At 39.7% G+C, this 16,928-nt stretch overlaps 1 protein-coding gene across 1 annotated transcript in view; it reads left to right on the plus strand.

The window, feature by feature from the left end:
- NWD2 (NACHT and WD repeat domain containing 2) overlaps positions 1-16,928 on the plus strand; it is a 209,393-nt gene that overhangs the window by 108,870 nt on the left and 83,595 nt on the right. The window contains exon 3 of the mRNA XM_061164782.1: positions 2,633-2,749. Coding sequence (XP_061020765.1) covers positions 2,633-2,749 — 117 coding nt within the window. The remainder of the gene's footprint in view (positions 1-2,632; positions 2,750-16,928) is intronic.

The raw sequence follows: 16,928 nt of genomic DNA on the forward strand, positions 1-16,928 counted from the left end.
ATTGTCCTAAGACAGATTAGAACTAGTTGGTTTATAGTATCGCTTCAGTCTTCTAGGTTTTTGGTGATCTTTTTTTCTAGTTCTTCCGATTATTGAATGAGATAGTCGAGTCTCCAGTTGTCACACTTGAATTGTCAATTTCTCCTTCACTGTTGTCAGTTTGCGGTTCATGTATTTTAAGGCTCTTTGTTGCACATACAGTTATAATTGTTATATCTTCCTGTTGGATTGACCCATATTATAAAATGTCCCTCTTCATCTCTAGTTATATTGTTTTAAAATTTCTTTTTGTGATATTAGAATAGCCCAGTGAACTTTCCTATGGTTGGTGTTGGCGTGACAAATCTTTTTCCACTGTTAACCACTCTGAACCCAAGGTATACCTCCTGTAGAAGCATGTTGTCAAGTCTTGCTTTTATCCAGTATCAGTCTCCGCCTTCATATTGTTTAAATCAGTCACACTTAATATATTGACATAATGGTATTATTGACATAATGGGATTTACTTCTGTCATTTTACTTTTGTTCTATATATTTGTCATTTGTTTTCCTCTGTTTCTCTTTGCTTTGCAGTGTGTGACTATTTTCTCATTTAACATTTTAATTCCTTTAATGATTGTTTCACTATTTTTGAGTAATTTTTCTTTGTAGTTATTTGAAGGTATATACATATTGTTAGTATAAATCATAAGCAGATTCTAATAATAATAAGTTAATTCCAGTGAGCTAGGTGGCTCAGCAGTAAAGAATTTGCCTGTAAAACATGAGACATGGGTTTGATCCCTATATCAGAAAGATCCCATGAAGAAGGAAATGGCAACCCACTCCAGTATTCTTGCCTGGAAGATCCCATGGACACAGGAGCCTGGCGGGCTACAGTCCGTGAGGTCACACAGAGTCAGATATGACTTCAGTGACTCAGCAGTAGAAAGACTACTTCCTTATAGCTCTATTCCCTTTTCTCCCCTTTTGTGCTATTGTTGTTATAGATGCAACATCTAATAAGTTACCATGACATCATTATTACTTTATATAATTTTATGTCACTTAAAGGTTTGACTGGAATAGCAGGTATATATTTATAGTTTTTGTTACATTAACTTTTCATTTTTAACATTTCTGTTTCTCATCTATTCTAAATCATACCTTTCCTCAGATCCTCAGCGTCAGCCAAAAGGATGGGGACCAGGTTCTGTATATGGCTGTTTGGATATGGCACAACCGAGTTATCATTCACATTGCACATTCGTGTGTTTGACAGTTTATTGGCAGATGGTCAAAAATGTCTTGTTTAGTAATTTCAGTATATGAAGTTCAGTAATTTACAGTTATGTCCAGTTAAACTTTATGATGGTGAAGTATATATAAATACATCTGTACTTTCTAACATGAAAGTCAGTAACTGCATGTGACTACTGAGCATCTGAATTTTTTAGCTTTTATTTACTTTTAGATAACAACAGTTAATGGCTCTCATATTGGACAGTGAAGTTATATCTCAGATGTCCCCCTTTCTTAGTATTAAAGCAAGAACCCCAAAATAAGTGCTAATAGTTTCATATGTTACAGAACTCAGGGCCTGGGCCATAGGGATATTTTTTAAAGAATCTGTTATATCTCCATCAGCCACCTAAAAATTCAAATACAGAGAGACAAAGATTTTGGTACAGACACTTATGTGGGGCATTGGCCAAGAGAAGGGAAGTACACACAGTACTTGGGGCACACTGGGGGACCCACACCCTGCATCTCCATCTCACTGGACGCCTTGCAAACAGTAAAGAGGGGGTTCTTTGTTCTGCTTTTAGGAAGTAAGGAAAAGAAGAATTCTTCAAAGCTGCAATTAGAAACATTTGCCTTATGCAGATAGCAGTTGAGTAGAGGGAATGGAACTCATGCTGCTCTCCATGGCAGATTTTTCAAAGAGTGTAATTGTACAAGTTCTTACAGATTCTCAGCATCGTTCCCTGTAGTCTTTGAAGTAAGGAGACAGAGGATCCTATTATCCTCACTTCTCTGTAAGGTATCCCTTTCATTGTCTTCTATACACGTTTTTTCAGGAATGTATTGATGAAAGCTGAGCTGTTGAGGGGCTTAGAGATAACAGACATAAGCAAAATATCCCCTTGGGATAACAGGTTTCTTTTGTTTTTTTTAAAGACATGTAGTTATTTAACTTTGGGTCAGTATATGTGAATGCCCATTGTCGTTTTTCCTTCTCATATTGAGACACAGTGTAAAATTACACACTGTTACTTATCTCAGATAATGTAGTCACTACATCCCAGCTGCTTTCAGACTTCTGAAATCCTGTTGCCATTTCAATATAATGAAAGCCTGCACTGCAAAGCCTCTGACATTTAACATTGCATTTTCTCTGGGCCCATGTCAACAGTATAATCAGGAACAAAGAAAGAAATTATAGTGTTCATCCCCAAACCATCATGGGATTAAAAAAAAATACCTCTTTAGATTGATCTTAAAAATCATTTTCCCTCTCGAAGGCAAAACATGCTGCCAAGAGAAAAATTAGAAGTCATATTAGCATAATATTGTGAATAAGAATAAAGCCTACATGTCAATTGAGTTTTCCTACAGGTGAATTAACACTGCCTCCTCTGTTGGTCCCCAGGTCATTGATCTGTACTGGGGAATTGATGAAGATGAATGGGACAGCCCTGAGCTCCAGAAGACCCGCATGAAGCTGCTGGAGGATTGTTTGAAAACTTCTGCAGGTCCATGTTTTGTTGTGGGTATAGAAACACTAATGCTTTATATTAAATTGTAGATGAATGTGAGAATTCTTGATTTGTGATTCTTAAAAGGCTTTTAGAATGGGGGAAAGTACTTGCTTTTCTATATCTATTTGAAATTCTTAAACTGTCTCCTTGTCCTCAGCGTGTGAGGACAAAAGCCTCCACTTGCCATGAACAGCACTGCAAATTAACAGTAAATAATTTGAAGTGGTAATCGAAGGGAGGGCTTGGGGTTGACAACAATTTCCACAGCACCTTGTGATCAGCGGTGAGGATTACTGTCAGTCCTCCAATAAGTGTCCTCACTTTCCTTACATTTTGTCATGTGGTATTCCACCCTAGCATCTGATTCTCAGCATTAGAGTTTCTGGCATGTTTTTTTAAACACTGTGGCCGAGACATTGTTAAACTAAATACGCTGTGTCAGATCCACCAATAGGAATTGATGTCATGTGGAAAAATTTGTTTTTACGGTGATTTTCAGCCAGAGATGCTCAAGTGGAACATTATCATTAATTTGTCATTATTTTCTAAAGGGGTATCCAAATCCAGTCCTCTGTGTAAACACAGTGGTGGTAAGAGAAGCAGGTCACTCTGTGGCAGGTGATACACAAAATCGTGGCCTTAATTTAGCCAAAGAAAGACCTTATCCTGAATCCAAACACTCCTACCAGCCAATAGGGAAGTTTGCCCTTTCCACACAGGATGTTCTGAGGTTGATGGATGCTTTTGAATTACTAGTGGAGAAAATGTTGTAGTATACAATTAAAACCTAGGTTCAGTGTATCAGTGAAAGCTTTTAATATGTAGTTGCATGTCTATTTACATTCAAACTCCCCATAAGGGGTCAAGTACATAAAGGATGTTCTATAATATTTTTAGTATGTGGATAAAGTATTCATTTATTCACCAGCTACCTAGTGAATGCTGTTCTTAGTGAATTATCTTAGTGTTGGGGCAAGTAGATTTATATGAAACGATCATTTTGTAGGTCAGTTTCTTAGGACAGTTAGAGTTGAACTGAGAAGGTAAGACTTTGTTTCTTCATGGAGGATCATTCTTATGTGGGACTTGCATCATTTTTGTGTGGGGCTAACAAGAGAGGGCAGATAAATATCAAAGCAACAAGTAAACAGTAAGAGCTATGGAGGAAAATACAAAAAGGAAGGAGGAGAGGGAAGGGAAGGGAGGGGAGAGACTTGTTATTTTGAGTAAAAAGGTGGAGAAAGCCTCACCAGTAAGGTGACTGAAGGAGGTGGCAGGACGAGGGACAGGGAAGAACTGAGTGGACATCCCAGCACACAACTTTCCCGGGGAGGAACTGGGCAACATGCGGCGTGAGCAGGAGGGTGCGGGAGTGGAGGCCACAGCGTGGGGCCTTGTCACCTTGAAACTGACTAGAAAGATTTTACTGTGCTTGGACATGAGAAGCCAGAGTACGGGGAGCAGAGGACGGAAAAGATCCAATTCATTCTAAAGCCTACCGTGGCTGCTGGGGGTGGAACAGAGGGCAGAGCACGAAAACCAACATGAAATGCAAAGCAAGAACAATACATGGTTCGGGGGGGTAGAGAATGGACATCTAAAAACAGTGTCCTGTAGTCTGAACAGAATGCAGAAAATCCTAAAAAAGTCTATAGATACCCGAAGAGCTAGTAGTGGAAGAGGAATTAAGACTTTTCATGAGTCTTCAGGGGATAGAACTGGAGCAGTGGGCAGAAATCACAGGGAGACAGATGTTGGCTCCAGATGAAGCTGTTAGAGGCTTTAGCTTTCTCTCACGTTTGGGAGTCAGCGATCCCTGGGTCTCAGTGACATTTCACAGCTGTGGGACATGGGAGGAACTTCTTTACTATTCTAAGCTTTGGCTTCCTTATCTGTAAACTGGAAATAATAGTTACCTGCTTCCTGGTGTCTTTCTGAGGATGAAATGAAATTACAGGACACTTTTTTAGTGTCTGACAAATAGTAACCTACAAAAAGTGTTATTTTTTTGTTGTAATCATTCTCTCTCAAAACTGCCTAAATTGTTGGTGATGTGCACTTTATCAAACTAGAGAACACAAATCACTCTGGCAGAGATTCTGTAGGAGAGATTCAAACACTGGAAGACAAGTTAGACCAAATTCCACTATGCTTAGAAAGCCAGATTGAGAAGACAAAGAGCTGTGTGTGTGTGTGTGTGTGTGTGTGCGCGCCCTGGGGCATCTCTACTGCTGTGATCTTCATAGCTTTAGACCAGTCCAGCCTCAGAAATTCAGGGATGAGAGAGAGATTCTCCTCCTTTTATCTTCCTGTAGAGTATCATACCCAAAGTAACTAAAATTAGTCATGGCCATTAATCCCTAGAAGTTTCTGGCAGGGGGATGAATAAAGACTTCGTAAGTTCATGCAGATTCTGAGAGTAAAAGTTAACTGATAGAATACCCATAACAACTTCACTGAACATAAGCAAATCATTTATCCCTCCTTCTGTTCCTATTACATGTTGAAACTCAAGGCAGCCATAATAAAACCCTGTGGACAGAGCCAGGATTATTCACCCCAGTGATCCTAAATCATGCAAGGCCTATTTCACTGCTTATAGGAAAAAGTACGTCTCTCATGGCCTTTCCTGTTGTAACTATGGTAACAGTGGGCTATATGTGTCGCTTTTGAGCTCCAGTTTCCTTGCCCACTGCTCCCTTGTGATATTTCGAGAAGTCATGATGACCCCCCTGGGATGCAAAGCATGGCATATTACTTCCCCTAATGCTGAAGTCCTTGGCAAGAAAATTCACTATTACTGAATGAAAAAAGAAAAATGTGTTTTTATCTTCAAAGCCTTCACAGGCACTAGCCCTATGTTAGTTACAAATTACCAAACAAAGCTTTCATTTTTGAGTACCTAGGGAATTGAAGTCCAAAGGGAACTTGGACTTAAATGTTGTATGCAGATGGTTCTTTTCAACTTCCTTTCCTAAAAGTTGTCCTTTGAGATGGGGCCTGGGGTCCCAGAGACAGGCAGGCTATCTATGCCTGCTAATCCCAGGAAGTACTTTGTACACTTGATTTTAGTCACATGGAGGACAGAGTGATGGAGTAAAGTACCTAGACAAGTGTCCAGTTTCACTCTCAGGATTAACTTGGGAGACATACCACACAAATACATCATCTCTACTAAGAAAGAACAGCTTTTGGAGATGTGGATTAGAAGAAGGCTTAGGCACTGAGGAAAACCTACAATTTTTATTTCGCAACTGGAGTTAGAGCCCTAGTTCTTTCAGGGCAGGTCACTCACCTCACCATATTTTAATTATCACATCCATAAAATGGGAAAAAAATAACAGTAAGCTGAAAGTAAAATAAATATAAAAGGTTTGTTGTAGAAACCAAATGTGATGGTGTATGTGAGAGTTCTTTGTAAACTATAAAGGGCTACACAAGTATTAGTTATATAAAAACCAGTAGTGATTTTAGTTTCCAATGAGAATAAAATGTTTTTATTAATACTGGGTGTTTATGTGATATTGGGAAATTTTCCCTTTGAAAATGTTGAGGATAGTCTCAATGTAGAAAGTGTTAATACTTGATTCAGACAGTCAAATATTAAAGGGCTTTTGAGTTCATTCTTAACATTATAAAATGTAGAGAGTATATATTAATTTGCTGAAATTTACTTACTAAGACCTTTACCTGCTCACTCTGATCAGGACTGCAGTTAACAAGGGGGCAGCTCACAGCTGGGTCCAGAGTCACTATCTCTTTCTCCTTTTAAGTGCAGAGAACTGCCTCAGCCTTCACAAAGTATGCAGAGTTCAGCAGAACCTTTCCCCACCAGCCTGTCCCACCCCTTTAATTCAGGAAAAGTCCTTATGAAGGGGCGAAAAATATCACGTCTTGGAGAAGAGCAGAGTTCATATACATGCTGCCTATCCCAGCCCCATTCCTCTCCACAAGATGTGTTTATGGAGAGAGAGAGTTTTCTTTTTGTCATCCCTCCAGACTCAGAGCAGCCCCAGAGAATTGGTGGTAGAGTTTGGGCATTGACTCTGGATCTTGAGTAAAGTCCCATCTCATAGCGAAGTTGATTAAAACCTTAAGTACTCTGCTGGCTTAAACTGGAGTTTGAAAAGCTTAGATAACTTTAGGGATGTTGCACCCAAATATGTGGTACATGCTCTGCTCTGCGGGGTGCAGACAGTACCTCCCTGCATTGCCTCAATCCACAGTGTGGATGATGTAGAAATCTACTGAGAAAGGTATTGGCAGGTTCCCCTAGGAGAGCCACGCCTGGCCTCTGCAGCCAAAAAAAAGAGCACCAGTTAGACAGAGATTCCATGACTTAACATTCAGAGGGGTGTTCCCCACATCTTACAGTCAGGACAAAGAGAATACGCCACCTGTAGTATTGTTTTGTGGAGTCTCAGGAAGCCAAAGCACCTGTAGCATTCTCATTGGGCTACCAGATTGCACAAATACGTTAGCAAGGAGATCAAACCAGTCCACCCTAAAGGAAATCAGCCCTGAGTATTCATTGGAAGGACTGATGCTAAAGCTGAAGCTCCAAGACTTTGGCCACCTGATGCGAAGAGCCAACTCATTGGAAAAGATCCTGATGCTGGGAAAGATTAAGGGCAAGAGGAAAAGGGGGTGACAAGGGATGAGATGATTGGATGGAATCACCAACTCATTGGACATGAGATTGATCAAACTCTGGGAGACAGTGAAGGACAGGGGAGCCCGGTGTGCTGCAGTCCATGGGGTCTCAGAGTCAGACACGACTTAGCGACTGAGCCAACATGTTAGCACTGAAGAGAGAAATAGCCAAGACCAAAGGAGTGGGACTGTTGCCATCATTCTTGCCTGAGTGTAAGCAGATGTGGAAGCAGCCTCCTTACCTGCTCCCCAGCACCCACACACACTGCCATCAGTGGCGAAGGACATAGAAAGAACGGCCGCGCTCCTGCCTACCACGGACAGCGCCGGGCAGCCGCCCTTAAAACCAGCGTGCACCGAGGAAGCAGAAGAAAGCTCGGCAGGCTAGATTTTAAAGCAGAAACAGGAAAACTTCAGGAATTAGAGTGAGAAATCTATTCCTTGGCAAGTTTAAGTTTTTTCCACTAGCCAGAAGAGGCAAGACAAGACAAGGCCACATCTGTCGTTGGTAAAAATTAAACCATCCCATATTTGTACATCACCGAGTGAATTAAACCGAGAGCATGTAGACCAGTTCATCTTCACCTGTGTCACCAGTCTCCTTCAGAGTTAAATTTTACCCCCTTGACAGTTTAGTTTCTTACTTTAATTTTTAAGAAAATCATACAGTGAGAGTTAAGTCATTCAATTTAAAGAAAGAATTATTGTCTTTATAACAGTTTTGCTTTGGAAAATAGTTCATTTTATCCACATTTCAACTTATAGTTGACTTACCATTTTAGGTACACTAAAAAAAAAAAACCACACGAAAAATTAAAATAAGTACTTAATGTTTGTACTCTAACAAAATGTACTTTTGTATGACTTAGTTTTCAAATTTGTAAGTACAGATGTATTATTTTAAAAAGTACTAAAATGGGGACAAAGATTTGAAGTGGCAAGTCATCTAAATGAAACAATCTAGATATTTTTAAAGTTTTTTTAAATAAAAATTAATCTAAAACCTCAGATTTTCTAGGTATGTTTTGCTTGCACAATCAAGAATTCTTTACACATAAAATTAAGCTTGTCCAAGGACTTCCCTTAATCACTAATGATCCAGTGGTTCAATCCCAGGTCAGGAAACTAGTTACAGGCCGTAACTAAGAGTCCACATGTTGCAACTAAGACCTGGGGCAACTAAATTAAAAAAAAAAAAAAAAAGCCAAAATTAAACTTGTCTAGTTGAAATCAGCCAGATGTCATAGTTCTAAGATAGATTCCATTAATAAATTGGTTCCAATATAAATAACCTGAGCACCACCAAAAAAAGTTAGAATGGGCAAACATTAAAAAATACTGTTTAAAAAACAGAAAAGCTAATTATCTCACAGGTAGACGCCAAAATAGCACCATTTGGTTAATTGTTGCTAATATATAAAATGTTTCCACAATAAATTTTTAATACTAATACATAAGCTATTTCACAGCTTATGTAAAGTAGCACATTTTATGTGGTTAAAAGAATTACAAAGAAAGTCAAATGCAGAGCAGTTAGCCTCCTTATAACTTAATTGGTAAGAAAATTTTCACTTAAAACTAGGACTGCAACAACTTAAAGAGCTTAGTGGAGCTGTGGAGACAAAACTGATTAAAATTTTCGGAGAAAAAGGGTCCTTCCTTGGTGAGCTGGCTTTATAGATAGATGTGTTCCAAAAGCATCAGCAGTTATCATGAGACATTTGCTGACCATTGGGCAACACGGTTGATAGAAAGCTGGGGTGGAAAAGCAAAAGTAAGGTCTTCTACAAACTCTTGGTATTTGGGAGACACAGTCCACTAGATCTTAACAGAAAATTCAAGACTCTTAGCACTTTAGTTCAAACAAACACTTTAGTTCAAAGCAAACTGAATCAACTGTAACCCAGTTGCACTCAGTTCAAATATTGAATGGACTGACATGATTAGATTCTCACCTATCAGTCTAACATAGGAAAATGAACCCCTCAATAAAAGTTACTTTAAATACAATGCCCAGAATACAATGAAAATTACAGAATGTGCAAAGAATCAAGAAAACATGCATAAAAAATTTTTTAAAGTATACAATAAAAGTCAGTCCCCATGTGAGCAAGATGATGGAATCGGCAATCAAAAACTGTTAAAAACACATCAATGAAAATTAAAGACAGGTAAATGAATGAGATTAATTTCAACAAGGAAATGAAATCTAAAAAATTGATATTTTAGAACAGACACAAGATCTAAAATTAAAAATACATTTGATGGGATTTAACAGAAGATTGAACATAAGACTGAATTAATGAACTCAGAGAAGTCAATAGAAAATATTCAAACTGAAATACAGATTTTAAAAAATAATAAAAACAGAATGAAGCAGAAGAGACATGTGAGCCACAGTCAGTCTCTCATAAGAGTAACTAGAGTCCCAGAAAAAGAGGACGGGGAAAGTGAGAATTTTTCCAAAAATGTTTAAAGACATCAACCCATATAGATTCAAAAAACTCAGTAAACTGTAAGCAAAAAAAATTGCATCTGAGTTTGGACAGAGGAGCCTGGCAGTCTACAGTCCATGGAATCTCAGAGTTAAACACGACTGAGCACATGAGCACACACATTTTAGTAAATGCTGAAAACAAAAAATAAAGGAAAACATTATAAAGCTGTCAAAAGGAAGAAAAACATTGCCTTCAGAAAAACAGCAGATTTTTGGCTGATTTTTAATATGGAAGCTCCAGAAATCAAAAGACAGTGGAAAATCCCAAATGCTGGAGATGAGATGGCAGAGTATAAGGCCCTCCTCTCAAAATCATTGAGAACAGCTGTTAATAAAAAAGACTGGGATCTGCTAACAACAACAACAACAAAACCGCTGCATCCAAAGACAAAGAAGAAACGACTAGCTGGGGGCACGCTTGCAATATAATCAAATCCCATACCACCCAAGGGAGCAGCCCTCAAACTGGAGAATAATTACAGCCACAAGTTCTCCCATGAGAGAACAGTGAGCACCAGCCAGGCTCCCCAGCGTACAGGTTTAGCTTCCAGAGGAGGAATCCCCAGAGTGTTCAGCTTTGAAAGCTAGCAGGGCGTCATTGCAGGAGCGCCACAGTACAGGGGGAAACAGACTCCACTCTTGGAGAGTGCACACAAGACCTCCCATGCACCAGTAACTCCGTAGGAGCCTAGGCTAGACCTGCCTGCTGGTCTTGGAGAGTCTCCAGGGAAGGCAGGCTCGGGGGACACGGGGAGGGGTGGCTCTCTCTGGGGTCATAAAAGCTGGTGGCAGACATAGTGGGGATCTATGTGAACTCTAACTAGAGGCAGACGTTTTGGATTCTGGGCAAGACCTGGCCCTACCCAACAGCCTGTAAGCTCCAATCCTGGGATGCCTCAGGCCAGATAACCAATAGAGAGGAACATAGACCTACCCGTCAGCAGACAGGCAGCCTAAAGACTTCCTGAGCCCAAAACCAACTCTAGACACACCCCTGCTCATCAGAGCGCCAAGACCCACCACCACCCTCCAGAAAACCTTCACAAGCCGCTAGACCAGCCTCACCCCACCTGGTGGCAGACATTAGAAACAAGAAAACTACAGTCCTGCAGACCTGAGTCCATAAACACAAGTCAGAAGCTACCCTGGGACTGGCTGGTCTCTGGACCTAAGAAAAGCTGAAGGCAAAGGAGAAAAGGAAAGGTATACCATTTGAATGCAGAGTTCCAAAGAATAGCCAGGAGAGATAAGTAAGCTTTCCTCAGTTATTAGTGCAGAGAAATAGAGGAAAACAATAGAATGGGAAAGACTAGAGATCTCTTCAAGAAAATTAGAGATACCAAGGGAACTTTTCATGCAAAGATGGGCTCAATAAAGGACAGAAATGGTATGCACCTAACAGACGCAGAAGATATTAAGAAGAGGTGGCAAGAATACACAGAAGAACTATACAAAAAAGATCTTCACAACCCAGATAATCACGATGGTGTGATCACTCACCTAGAGCCAGACATCCTGGAATGCGAAGTCAACTGGGCCTTAGGAAGCATCACTATGAACAAAGCTAGTGGAGGTGATGGAATTCCAGTTGGCTATTTCAAATCCTGAAAGATGATGCTGTGAAAGTGCTGCACTCAATATGCCAGCAAATTTGGAAAACTCAGCAGTGGCCACCGGCCTGGAAAAGGTCAGTTTTCATTCCAATCCCAAAGAAAGGCAATGCCAAGGAATGCTCCAACTACCGCACAATTGCACTCATCTCCCATGCTAGCAAAGTAATGCTCAAAATTCTCTAAGCCAGGCTTTAACAGTAAGTGAACCATGAACTTCCAGATGTTCAAGCTGGCTTTAGAAAAGGCAGAGGAACCAGAGATCAAATTGCCAACATCTGCTGGATCATCGAAAAAGCAAGAGAGTTCCAGAAAACTATTTCTGCTTTATTGAGTATGCCAAAGCCTTTGACTGTGTGGATCACAACAAACTGTGGAAAATTCTGAAAGAGATGGGAATACCAGACCACCTGACCTGCCTCCTGAGAAATCTGTATGCAGGTCAGGAAGCAACAGTTAGAACTGGACATGGAACAACAGACTGGTTCCAAATAGGAAAAGGAGTATGTCAAGGCTGTATATTGTCACCCTGCTTATTTAACTTATATGTAGAGTACATCATGAGAAACACTGGGCTGGAGGAAGCACAAGCTGGAATCAAGATTGCCGGGAGAAATATCAATAACCTCAGATATGCAGATGACACCACCCTTACGGCAGAAAACAAAGAACTCAAGAGCCTCTTGAGGAAAGTGAAAAGAGGAGAGTGATAAAGTTGGCTTAAAGCTCAACATTCAGAAAGCTAAGATCATGGCATCTGGTCCCATCACGTCATGGCAAATAGATGGGGAAGCAATGGAAACAAGGACAGACTTTATTTTGGGGGCTCCAAAATCACTGCAGATGGTTACTGCAGCCATGAAATTAAAAGTCACTTACTCCTTGGAAGAAAAGTTATGACCAACCTAGATAGCATATTAAAACGCAGAGACATCACTTTCCCAACAAAGGTTCATCTAGTCAAGGATATGGTTTTTCCAGTAGTCATGAATGGATGTGAGAGTTGAACTATAAAGAAAGCTGAGCACCCAAGAATTGATGCTTTTGAACTGTGGTGTTGGAGAAGACTCTTAGGATCCCTTGGACAGCAAGGAGATCCAACCAGTCCATCCTAAAGGAAATCAGTCCTGGGTGTTCATTGGAAGGACTGATGCTGAAGGTGAAACTCCAATACTTTGGCCACCTGATGCGAAGAACTGACTCATTTGAAAACATCCTGATGCTGGGAAAGATTGAAGGCAGGAGGAGAAGGGGACGACAGAGGATGAGATGGTTGGATGGCATCAGTGACTATGGACATGAGATTGAGTAAACTACGGGAGTTGGTGATGGACAGGGAGGCCTTGGCGTCCATGGGGTCGCAAAGAGTTGGACACAACTGAGCAACTGAACTGAACTGAACAGCTATCCTTCTGAAATTATTCCAAAAATTGCATAAGAAGGAATTTCAAATTGATTCTGTGAGAATACCCTCACCCTGATACCAAAACCCAGAAGTACCACAAAAAAAGAAAATTACAGCCCAACATAACTGATGAACATAGACACAGAAATCCTCAACCAAATACTAGTAAACGAAATCCAACAATACATTTAAAGGATAATACATCATGATCAAGAGGGATTTATCCCAGAGATGCAAGGATTTTTCAATATCTGCAAATCAATCAGTCTGATACACCACTTTAACAAATTAAATGGAAAGTATATGATCCTCACAACAGATGCAGAGAAGTCTTTTGATAAAATTCAACACACAGTAAGTCCCCTAAATACAGATGAGTTCCATTTCAAGAGCATGTTTGTGAGTCCGGTTTGTTCATAAGTACAACAAAGTGAGCGACTGCAGTGCCCAACTAATACAAATCAGCTATATAGTACTGTACTGTAATAAGTTTATAATACTTTAAACACAAATCATATAAAAAGGAAAAATAAAACAGTTTTAAGCTTACAGTACAGTACCTTGACAAGTATAGTAATACAGTACAACGGCTGGCATATTGGAGCTAGCATCGAGTGAACAGGCAACAACAGTTACTGAGTGGGGTAGAGAGAGGAGATAGGTGATGGCAGTGCTGAAGGATTGTCAGCAATAGGAAGCACAGGGCAAGCTACAGTTTCATTCACGCCTGATGTTGATGGCACAGGTTCTGGTTTCTTGCTGGATTCACTTCGATCTACCCTCTTGAATGAATAAACCAGTGACGGCTTGGTAGTAGCTCTCTTTCTTGTCGTAGATAACATGATAGCCCTGGGTTGTATTCTGAATGGCTGCTACAACCTTCAGGTACTGTTCTACATTTGGGTCCTGTGCCTCAAAACTAAGTGACTCCTCATTTAAAGGAATAAAGAAAAGTCCCATGCCCAAGCCATTCCCTGCATCATGAATCTCCTCAGTTCTTCAGCAGTACCAGCTTCATCCCTGCTGCTTTGATGCTTGCTTCTGGACATCCTAGGCTTGAAATAAAGATACCCTACTTCTGTACTGAATGCAGTACTGTACAGTAGAGGATACAAAAAGCCAACCACTTGGAGTGGATGCACACGTGTAACAGTGTATGCCAGATGTGAACTAATTTATGTGACTGGACTTGCAAATACATATTTGCATCTTTGAAAGTTCACAACTTTCAAAGGTTTATGTAGGGGACTTACTCAATATTTCTGATAAAAACTCTCTATAAAGTGGCCATAGAGAGAATCTACCTTAACATAAAGTTGCAACCTTAAGGAAGGCTGAGCAGCAAAGAATTGATGCTTTCAAATTGTGATGTTGGAGAAGACTCTTGAGAGTCCCTTGGACTGCAAGGAGATCAAACCAGTCAATCCTAAAGAAAATCAACTGTGAATATTCATTGAAAGGACTGGTGCTGAAGCTGGAGCTCCAGTCCTTTGGCCACCTGATGCAAAGAGCTGACTCGTTGGAAAAGACCCTGTTATGGGGGAAGACTGAAGGTAAAACAAGAAGGGGTCAGCAGAGGATGAGGTTAGAGAGCATCACCGACTCAGTGGATATAAATTTGAGCAAACTCTGGGAGATGGTAGAGGACAGAGGAGCCTGCTGCGCTGCAGTTCATTGGGTCACAAAGAATCAGACATGACTTAGTGATAACAACACCTCAACAAAATAAGGGCCATATATGACAAACCCATCGCTAACACCATACTCAACAGTAAGAAGCTAAAAGTATTTCCTTCAAGATCAGTAACAAAGATGTCCACCCTCTCCACTTTCATTCCACATAGTTTTGGAAGTCTTAGCCACAGCAATCAGAAAAGAAAAAGAAAGAAAAGGATCTTATTTGGAAAAGAAGTGAAACAGACACTCTTTGCAGATGACATACTATACATAGAAAATCCTAAAGACACTACCAAAAAATTACCCAAAAAATCAGTAAAGTTTCAGGATACAAAATTAAAACACATAAATCTGTTGCATTTCTAAACATTAACAATGAAAGATCAGAAGAAGAAATAAAGGAAACAATCCCATTTACATTTACATCAAATAGAAGACAATACCTAGGAATAAACCTATCTAAGGAGGCAAAAGACCTGTACTTCAAAAACTATTAAGATGCTGATGAAAGAAATTGAAAATGACACAAACTGATCAAAATATATACTTATCATGGGCGTGAGAATTTTCTTTATTTGAGGAGTCACTTAGTTTTGAGGCACAGGACCCAAATGTAGAACAGTACCCAAAGATCGTAGCAGCCATTCAGAGTACAACCCAGGGCTATCATGTCATCTACAACAAGATGTGTTCTTGGATTGAAAGAATCCAAGTAGTATTGTCAAAATGACTATACTACTCAAGGAAATCTATAATTTAATGCAATTCCTATCAAATTACCAATGGCATTTTTCACAGAACTAGAACACAAACTTTTTTAATTTGTGTGGAAACATACAAGTTTGAAAATGGCCAAAGTAATCTTGAGAAAGAAAAACCGCGCTGGAGGAATCAACCTCCCTGACTTCAGACTACACTACAAAGCTACAGTCATCAAGATAGTACATTACTGGTACAAAACAGGGCGGGGGTGGTGGAAATCAATGGAACAGGATAGAAAGCCCAAAAATAAACACATGCACTTATGGTCATAGTCTATGACAAAGGAGGCAGGAATATACAATGGAAAAAAACCAGGGTCTTTAATAAGTGGTGCTGGTCAAACTGGACAGCTACATGTAAAAGAATGAAACTAGAGCATTCTCTAACACCATACACAAAAATAAACTCAAAATAGATTAAAAACCTAAATGTAAGACCAGATACTATAAAACCCCAAGAGAAACACACAGGCAAGACACTCTTTCACATAAATTGCAGCAATATCTTTTTGGATCCATTTCCTACAGTAAGGCGGAGACGGAAATGGCAACCCACTGCAGTACTCTTGCCTGGAAAATTCCATGGATGGAGGAGCCTGGTGGGCTGCAGTCCATGGGGTCGCAAAGAGTCGGACACGACTAAGCAACTCACACACACACACACACACACACACACACACACTACAGTAATGGAAATAAAAGCAAAAAGAAACAAATGAGACCTAATTGAACTTTAAGATTTTTGCATGACAAAAGAAACCATAAACAAAATGAAAAAATCTACAGAATGGGGAGAATATATTTGCAAATGATGCAACTGGCAAGGGATTAATTTTCAAAATATACAAATAGCTGATATGCCTCAATATCAAAAAAAAAAAAAAAACCAACAACCCAATCAAAAAAATATCTAAATAGATATTTCTCCAAAAAAAAGCATACAAATGGCCAAAAGGCACATGAAAAGATGCTTGATGTCACTAATTACTAGAGAAATGCAAATCAGAACTACAGTGAGGGATCACCTCATATCAGTCAGAATAGCCATCATCAAAAAACCTACAAATGGTAAATGCTAGAGAGGATGTGGAGACAAAGGAACCCTCCTGCACAGTTAGTGGGAATGTAAACTGGTGCAGCCACTATGGAGAACAGTATGGAGGCTCCTTAAAAAACTAAAAATAGAGCCACTGTATCAACCTGCAGTCCCACTCCTGGGTATCCATCTGGAGAAAAATGTGGTCCAGAAGGTACATGCAAGTGTTCATTGCAGCACTGTTTACAACAGGTAAGACATACAAGCTATCTAAATGTCCATCGACAGATGAATTGATAAAGAATATTGTAGTACAATGGAATATTACTCAGCTAAAAAAGAATGAAATAATGACATTTGCAGCAACATATATGAGCCTAGAGATTATCATACTAAGTGAAGTAAATCAGACAAAGACAAATATCATGATATCACTTATATGTGGAATATTGGGGAAAAAAGCACAAGTGAACTTATTTCCAAAATAGGAAGAGATTCACAGACATAAAAAGCAAACATATGGTGACCAAAGGGAAAAGGAAGATGGG

This window comes from Dama dama, chromosome 17 (assembly GCF_033118175.1).
Source record: "Dama dama isolate Ldn47 chromosome 17, ASM3311817v1, whole genome shotgun sequence".
Taxonomy (NCBI): Eukaryota; Metazoa; Chordata; class Mammalia; order Artiodactyla; family Cervidae; genus Dama; species Dama dama.